Raw genomic sequence first — 8,494 nt, forward strand, 5'->3', positions numbered from 1 at the left:
GCGAACTGATGCAACGTGCTCCCTTGTGGCCACGCTGGGGGAAGTGTGAGCCCAGCGGGTACCCGGTGACATGCTGCAACATCCGTGTCGTTGGGACCCGGCTCCCGTGGAAGGAAAGAGGGGCCCTTAGTGGTTTTATCGCCTTTCCTGCTGGGTGCTGGGCACCCTCTCTCCTTTTCCAGGAGAAGGAGGCTGCAGAGCACATCAGGGTGTGAGTGGGGCAAGGGAGGGTGCACATGTCTGTGCTGCCATGCACCAGCCATCAAGCCTGTTCAGCTGGTGCCAGCTCACAGCCAGTGCCACCAACGCCTGGTTCCCAGCAAACCCAGCCCTGGAGTAGTTGCAGGTGGGGACAAGATCCTTGCCCATCCCAGGAAAGCAGCTGCTGCCCGGGTCACAAATGCAGCAGAGGCTGGGAATGGCTCTGGCTCCTCCTGATGCATCCAATCGACCTTGAGGAGCTGGGGGTGTTCACACACGTGTGGCTGCTGGAGGTGGTGGCACATGGCAGGGCAAACAGCTTGATGGCGGGGGGCATGCCCTGGGCAAGGGGGTGGCAGCGGCTCCTCGGACACCCGCCCCCGGGGAGGGGGAGCTCAGGGGTCCCCGCTGTACTTGATGAGGTGGCCGCTGAAGGTGATGTAGGTGTCGTACTCATCGCTGAAGACGGCGTTTTCACGCTCGCCCTTGTAGAGTCGCACCCAGACCTCGTCCTGCTCCTGCAGCTCCAGCATCACGCTCTGGCTCTGCATGATGCTGCGGTCGCTCACCTGGGCGTAGAGGATCACCACCTCCGCCCCGTTACGCATGATGTGCAGGTACGTCTCCTTCTGGTTCCAGGTGTGCACGTTGAGGCTGAAGTAGTAGATCCCGGGGACGTAGCAGTAGAACTTGCCCGTGAACATGTTGAAGTGGTCGTAGAGGTTGACGAACTCCGTGTCGAAGATGAGGGGCTGGTAGTAGTCGTTGCTGTGCAGGGGTTTCTTGCGGCCCACCGAGAAGGCGGCGTAGTGGCTCTTGCAGCGCTCCCCCGGGGCGCCCACGCTGCCCTTCTGGCCCTTGGGACCCGCGTGGCCCCTGCTGCCGGCCACCCCTGTCTTGCCGTACTTGCCCTGCATGCCTCGCTCGCCGCGGTCCCCCTTTTCTCCTGGGCAAAGCAAGAGGCCGGTTCCACGATCAGAAGTGGGTGCCATCTCTAAACCCGTTGCCCTGGAAGCCCCTTGACTCAACAGAAAGGGATGGAGAGAGCAGGGATGCCCCCTCCCTGGGCTCTGCTGCTGCTGCCTGCAAAGAGGCCACCAGAGCAGGGTACCCGGTGGCCCGGTGTGTCCCCTGCCCACCCTCCCTCTGCCTGTGCAGGGCACTGGACCACAGGCACCAGCCCCAGCTTCTCGCTCCCAGTTTGTGTGACACTGGGAGCACAGAGAGCCAGCAGCGCGGGGTCCCACCGGTCCTCACCTTTCAGGATGGTCATGTTGATCTGGGGCAGGGGCTGGTACCGGGGGTAGGAGAAGTGCTGGTCGGGCGGCTCACAGCAGCGGACGCAGCGGGGCCGGGGGGGCAGCCCCTCCTGGGCACCGTCGGGCTTCTGCTCCCGCGTGGCACTGGGGAGGGCAAAAAAGCAAAGCGCAACAGGGAGCTACGGGTGGGGGCCGGGGCCCTTTGCAGTGCCAGGGCTGCCCCGGCCCCCACTGTGAAACACCCCGGCCCCGGGGTCCCCTCACCTGGCTGCGTGGTGATGGGATGGTGCCTCCTCGGGGTCTGTCACCAAACGCTGGTCAGGGTTGGGGCTGGGGCTGGTCTGGGTGCCCGCGGGTGAGGGCAGCAGGAGGCAGGACAGCAGCAGGACACCCAGTGCCCGAAGCCCCTCCATGCTGCAGCAGGGCCCTGCGAGATGCCAGGGATGGCTGAGGGGGACGGTGAGGGTTGGCAGAGCCAGGAGCGGCAGAGACGCCCTGCCAGCCTGGCTGTCCCCCACGCTGTCCCCCAGACAGGACCAGGCAGCCCCACAGCTGTGCTGCCAGCCCCAAAAAAGCTGCTCTTGCAACAGCCCTTCCCCAGCAGAGCTGGCAGCGTGGGCACAGGCATCTCTGCAGGGACCATCTGTACCTAAATAGCTGCTTTTCTAGCTCAGCCATGTGTCTCGGTGACACTGCAGTGAATACCTGGGGATACCCATGTTTGGAGCACTGCCAGGGCTCCGGGCTCACCAGCAAGCCCCCTGGTACACGTGGAAGGAGGGGGGGATACCCTGGGGAGCCGAGAGGGGAGTGGAGCAGCAGTGTCCTGCTGCCTGTCCAAGCCCAGCTCCAGCTGCCACCCATGGATGCCCAAGAGCGGCAGCTCGGGGTGTCAGCACCTGGGGAAATCACAGGCTGCTCCAAATGCCGTGGAGCAAATGTCAGGGTGCAGCTCTGCCTGTTGTGGGGACCCCCCAACCCTGCCTGGGGCATGGGTCTGCATCCCTCTTCCTGCCCCCGAGCGTGCAAGGGTGCCTGCAGCACAGACCCTGTGAAAGGGGCTCCTGTGCCCCAAGGATGGGTCTACATGTCCCGGGATGGGCTCTGTGTTCTGGGGCGGGATGTGTGTCCCGGGATAGGGACATGTGTCCCATGGATGGGAATGTTCTGAGATGGGCTGTGTGTCCTGGGATGGGCTCTGTGTCCCAGGATGGGGACGTGTGTCCCATGGATGGGACATGTCCCCAGATGGGCTCTGTGTCCTGGGACAGGGGCCAATAGTCCCTGGATGCACCGTGTGTCCCGGGATGGGACCATGTGTCCCAGTATAGGGATGTATATCCCAGGATAGGACATGTCCTGAGATGGGCTCTGTGTCCTAGGACAGGGGCCACATGTCTCAGGATGCACCATGTATCCTGGGACAGAGCCACATTACCCAGGATGGGACATGTCCTGAGATGGGCTGCGTGTCCTGGGATGGGTCTACATGTCCTGGGATGGACTGTGTGTCCTGAGATGGGACATGTCCCAAGATGTGACGTGTTCCAGGACAGGACATTTGTCCCAGGATGGGTCCTGCTGTGCAGACTGGTGGCTGGTGGCCACCCCACAGCAGGCAGTCGTCCCCTCGTGCCACGTGCCAGCAGAACCAGCAGCCCCAGCCCTGCCTGCTGCCCGAGGGGCTGGGTGCCACCACGGGGCTTTGCCCCCACCGCGGGGTTTGGGACAGGGCCCTGGGCTGGCCATGAGCAGGGCAGCTGCCTCCACATCTCCTGCAGTGTCCCTGGGGACAGCCCCACAGGGACAGCAGCACCAGGGCCATGGAGGTACCACCAGCCCTAGACGGCCCTGACCAGCCTCAGCTGGGCCCCCACCTGTGGGGCAGGGGCTCTATTTAAGCCCAACCCTGAGCTCTCTCCCTTCTCTGCTGTGCTGGGGAGGGGGATGTTGGTCTCCAGCCCTGCCTGGCCATGGACCCACCCAGCCAGACCCTGACCCAACAGCTTCCCAGCTTGACCTCAGCCCTACCTCGTCACTTGTGGACCTGCCAGATGATCTGGACTCTTGGTAAACCCAGCCATGACCCCCAGCCTGTCCTGCTTGCTCGTTGATGGGTCTGTTATTGATCTCAGCTTCCAGCTCCCTGACCTTTAGGGAGCAGCCAGCCTTTGCAGAGCCTGGCTCAGTCTCCCTGGCTCTCCAGGGAGGGTCTGCCCTTCCCTTCCCACCACCAGCTGGGCACCATGGTGCCATCCCATTGCTCTCCAGGAGTAGGAACCTGTCCTGAGCCACCTGGAGCCTCCGCACACACGTAAAGCAAGAGGAACCACTGAAAGTGTGAGTAGTTCTCAAAGTTGTGGGGTGTTTAATATGGTGACAAGCTGTACAGAGAGTGGGGGAGGGGACAGCACACTGCCCCCGGGCCCCGCTCTGCTAGTGCTTCTACAAAAATACAAAGCCTGGCCAGCAGATAATCTAACTGAGGAGGAAGTGGCTGAGGCCGAAGGCCCCGTGCCCAGGGCTGCCAGCAGGGAGCCAGCCCCTCCTCGGCAGCGTTGGCACCGAGCAGGGGCTGTGGTGGGGATAACGGTGACGGGGACTTGTGGCGGGGGGGGGGAACTGATGCAACGTGCTCCCTTGTGGCCACGCTGGGGGAAGTGTGAGCCCAGCGGGTACCCGGTGACATGCTGCAACATCCGTGTCGTTGGGACCCGGCTCCCGTGGAAGGAAAGAGGGGCCCTTAGTGGTTTTATCGCCTTTCCTGCTGGGTGCTGGGCACCCTCTCTCCTTTTCCAGGAGAAGGAGGCTGCAGAGCACATCAGGGTGTGAGTGGGGCAAGGGAGGGTGCACATGTCTGTGCTGCCATGCACCAGCCATCAAGCCTGTTCAGCTGGTGCCAGCTCACAGCCAGTGCCACCAACGCCTGGTTCCCAGCAAACCCAGCCCTGGAGTAGTTGCAGGTGGGGACAAGATCCTTGCCCATCCCAGGAAAGCAGCTGCTGCCCGGGTCACAAATGCAGCAGAGGCTGGGAATGGCTCTGGCTCCTCCTGATGCATCCAATCGACCTTGAGGAGCTGGGGGTGTTCACACACGTGTGGCTGCTGGAGGTGGTGGCACATGGCAGGGCAAACAGCTTGATGGCGGGGGGCATGCCCTGGGCAAGGGGGTGGCAGCGGCTCCTCGGACACCCGCCCCCGGGGAGGGGGAGCTCAGGGGTCCCCGCTGTACTTGATGAGGTGGCCGCTGAAGGTGATGTAGGTGTCGTACTCATCGCTGAAGACGGCGTTTTCACGCTCGCCCTTGTAGAGTCGCACCCAGACCTCGTCCTGCTCCTGCAGCTCCAGCATCACGCTCTGGCTCTGCATGATGCTGCGGTCGCTCACCTGGGCGTAGAGGATCACCACCTCCGCCCCGTTACGCATGATGTGCAGGTACGTCTCCTTCTGGTTCCAGGTGTGCACGTTGAGGCTGAAGTAGTAGATCCCGGGGACGTAGCAGTAGAACTTGCCCGTGAACATGTTGAAGTGGTCGTAGAGGTTGACGAACTCCGTGTCGAAGATGAGGGGCTGGTAGTAGTCGTTGCTGTGCAGGGGTTTCTTGCGGCCCACCGAGAAGGCGGCGTAGTGGCTCTTGCAGCGCTCCCCCGGGGCGCCCACGCTGCCCTTCTGGCCCTTGGGACCCGCGTGGCCCCTGCTGCCGGCCACCCCTGTCTTGCCGTACTTGCCCTGCATGCCTCGCTCGCCGCGGTCCCCCTTTTCTCCTGGGCAAAGCAAGAGGCCGGTTGCACGATCAGAAGTGGGTGCCATCTCTAAACCCGTTGCCCTGGAAGCCCCTTGACTCAACAGAAAGGGATGGAGAGAGCAGGGATGCCCCCTCCCTGGGCTCTGCTGCTGCTGCCTGCAAAGAGGCCACCAGAGCAGGGTACCCGGTGGCCCGGTGTGTCCCCTGCCCACCCTCCCTCTGCCTGTGCAGGGCACTGGACCACAGGCACCAGCCCCAGCTTCTCGCTCCCAGTTTGTGTGACACTGGGAGCACAGAGAGCCAGCAGCGCGGGGTCCCACCGGTCCTCACCTTTCAGGATGGTCATGTTGATCTGGGGCAGGGGCTGGTACCGGGGGTAGGAGAAGTGCTGGTCGGGCGGCTCACAGCAGCGGACGCAGCGGGGCCGGGGGGGCAGCCCCTCCTGGGCACCGTCGGGCTTCTGCTCCCGCGTGGCACTGGGGAGGGCAAAAAAGCAAAGCGCAACAGGGAGCTACGGGTGGGGGCCGGGGCCCTTTGCGGTGCCAGGGCTGCCCCGGCCCCCACTGTGAAACACCCCGGCCCCGGGGTCCCCTCACCTGGCTGCGTGGTGATGGGATGGTGCCTCCTCGGGGTCTGTCACCAAACGCTGGTCAGGGTTGGGGCTGGGGCTGGTCTGGGTGCCCGCGGGTGAGGGCAGCAGGAGGCAGGACAGCAGCAGGACACCCAGTGCCCGAAGCCCCTCCATGCTGTGGCAGGGCCCTGCGAGATGCCAGGGATGGCTGAGGGGGACGGTGAGGGTTGGCAGAGCCAGGAGCGGCAGAGACGCCCTGCCAGCCTGGCTGTCCCCCACGCTGTCCCCCAGACAGGACCAGGCAGCCCCACAGCTGTGCTGCCAGCCCCAAAAAAGCTGCTCTTGCAACAGCCCTTCCCCAGCAGAGCTGGCAGCGTGGGCACAGGCATCTCTGCAGGGACCATCTGTACCTAAATAGCTGCTTTTCTAGCTCAGCCATGTGTCTCGGTGACACTGCAGTGAATACCTGGGGATACCCATGTTTGGAGCACTGCCAGGGCTCCGGGCTCACCAGCAAGCCCCCTGGTACACGTGGAAGGAGGGGGGGATACCCTGGGGAGCCGAGAGGGGAGTGGAGCAGCAGTGTCCTGCTGCCTGTCCAAGCCCAGCTCCAGCTGCCACCCATGGATGCCCAAGAGCGGCAGCTCGGGGTGTCAGCACCTGGGGAAATCACAGGCTGCTCCAAATGCCGTGGAGCAAATGTCAGGGTGCAGCTCTGCCTGTTGTGGGGACCCCCCAACCCTGCCTGGGGCATGGGTCTGCATCCCTCTTCCTGCCCCCGAGCGTGCAAGGGTGCCTGCAGCACAGACCCTGTGAAAGGGGCTCCTGTGCCCCAGAAGATGCCAGCCCTCGGCCCCGATCCCGTGTCTGAGCCCTCGTCTGAGGGCTTGCAAGGAGACAAGACCAGCTTCTCCAGCTGGGAGCTGGCCACCACGGGGAGAAACCTTTCTGGGAGCCCACATCCTGCTTGGGGCCAAAGTTAATATTTGCAGTGGCCGGTGGCACCGTGGCCCAACCTGGGCAGCTCCGTTGCCCTTCCCTGCGTTATCACAGCCGGATCCGTGGGGCTGGGCACGCAGCACCTCACCCTGCGGCCCCGAGGCGCCAGGACAGCCATGGCCAAACAGCCCCATGGCACTGCCCAGCCGCTCAGCAGGGCCAGGGCATGGCATGGGGCACGGTGTGGGGCTGTGAGAGTGGGCTGCCTGGCCCCACACCTTGCAGGGACGGGGCAGGCTGCTTGCCGTGTTCCTGCCCCCCCCCCAAAAAAGGGGTACACAGCCTCCCCCTGAGATGCTGGATTGTGCCCTGTGGGCTCTGCTGGGGTCCTGGAGCTCGTGCCCCTGGGGGCAAAGAGCCCCACACAGCACTGCCTTGTGACCTGGGAGTGGGCTGAGCCATTTTGGGACAGAATCCTGTTGTTTTGGTGAACGCCTTCTCTCTGGGTCCCCAGTCAGTGATCTCGGGGCAGGCTGTTCCCAGTGTCCCCAAGCGCTGGGACTGGTGGGATCCAGGACCGGGCGGGCTCTGGCAGTGGGTTCGGAGGGTGTTCAAGGCCAGGAGGGATGCCTGGCTCATGAGTCACGTTCGCTGGAGCCGGGAAGGGGTGGAGGGAATGGGGAAAGGCTCCAAAGGGCTTTCCCTCCGCTCACACACACCCTCTGCAAAGGGCCTGTCCCCTCATGCACTTCCCGAGTGCCCGCGTCCTCCCCCCTGCCTCTTGCTCCATTATCTCGTCCCGCTGGCACCGCCGGGCGCGGGGAGAGGCAGGGCTGTGGGCACTGCGTGCAGGCAGCCTGGCGCCGCGTCCTCCCTGGCCTGCTGCCGGCTCCGCGGGCAGGGGAGAAGCAGATCCATGGATAGAGGCAAGGAGGAGGCCATCCAGGGGCTTGTGAGAAGATACCATCCCGGGGAGCCTTGGCCCTGGCTCTCTTCCCCCTGCTTGGCCTCTGGCTGTGCCAGCCACATGCCAGTGAGCATGGCAAGCAGCCCGCTGGGGTTTTGGGAAGCCCGTGGCTTTTCCTCAGCTCTGGGACCATGAAAACAGGCATTATTCCCCCAGGATCCGGAGCAAGCTCAGCCCTGGGGAAAAGGTGGCTTCAGAGGGAACCGCTCCACGAGGAGAAGAAAGGCTTCACCAGGAAATTCCCACTGAGAAAGGCAGCGGGAGTCCCAGGGCTGGGAATGGAGACGAGTGTGTCCCTGAGTGTGTCCCCGAGTGCACGTCTGCCCCTGCACCCCAGGGCACGCCGGACGGGAGGTGCCCGTGTACACACGGGGATACACAGTCCTGCCAAAGGGACGCTGTTTTTCCTGTCAGGGCTGGATGCTCTCCAGGAGCAATGGGGAGATTGAAATTCAGTGGCTGCTAAAGCCTTGAGGCTTGCAAGTCAAAACATCCTGAAATGCATTCCAGGCGGTGATAAAGACCAGGATGAAACAAAACCAAATCCCGGGGGGGTGATGAAGGGGTTTAGAGCAGCGGGGCAGCGTGGGAGCAGCATGATCTGCACGCCCACCTTGTCCTTCCCACTCGGGGTGGTGGATACAGCCCTCCCCAAGCTGCAGCACCCGGAGCTGGGACACCTCTGGTGTCCAGGGACATGCTGGTGGGTCTGCTCCCCCCTCCCTGCTGCCTTTTGCTGCAGCAGATGGGATGGTGTCGGAGTTGTTTGTGCTCTTAGAGCAGCGCAGACCCGCGGGGGGGGGGGGGGGGGG

General features: G+C 63.8%; 2 protein-coding genes across 3 annotated transcripts in view; both read right to left on the minus strand.

The window, feature by feature from the left end:
* Positions 1–15: 15 nt before the first annotated feature.
* Positions 16–8,494, minus strand: part of LOC106892346 (complement C1q tumor necrosis factor-related protein 1-like) — an 8,970-nt gene continuing 491 nt past the window's right edge. Inside the window, exons 2-4 of the mRNA XM_014949496.1 lie at positions 1,725–1,887; positions 1,459–1,604; positions 16–1,147 (exon numbers count right to left, since the gene is read on the minus strand). Of these exons, the coding sequence (XP_014804982.1) occupies positions 597–1,147; positions 1,459–1,604; positions 1,725–1,873 (846 nt within the window). The 5' untranslated portion in view covers positions 1,874–1,887 and the 3' untranslated portion in view covers positions 16–596. The remainder of the gene's footprint in view (positions 1,148–1,458; positions 1,605–1,724; positions 1,888–8,494) is intronic.
* Positions 3,806–8,494, minus strand: part of LOC106892337 (complement C1q tumor necrosis factor-related protein 1-like) — a 5,208-nt gene continuing 519 nt past the window's right edge. The window contains exons 2-4 of one of the 2 annotated variants that reach the window (XM_014949475.1): positions 5,802–5,964; positions 5,536–5,681; positions 3,806–5,224 (exon numbers count right to left, since the gene is read on the minus strand). In XM_014949475.1, the coding sequence (XP_014804961.1) occupies positions 4,674–5,224; positions 5,536–5,681; positions 5,802–5,950 (846 nt within the window). In that variant the 5' untranslated portion in view covers positions 5,951–5,964 and the 3' untranslated portion in view covers positions 3,806–4,673. Of the gene's footprint in view, positions 5,225–5,535; positions 5,682–5,801; positions 5,985–8,494 lie in introns of both variants that reach the window. The other variant, XM_014949485.1, reaches the window with a different exon arrangement.

This window comes from Calidris pugnax, unplaced genomic scaffold (assembly GCF_001431845.1).
Source record: "Calidris pugnax isolate Ruff unplaced genomic scaffold, ASM143184v1 scaffold9, whole genome shotgun sequence".
Taxonomy (NCBI): Eukaryota; Metazoa; Chordata; class Aves; order Charadriiformes; family Scolopacidae; genus Calidris; species Calidris pugnax.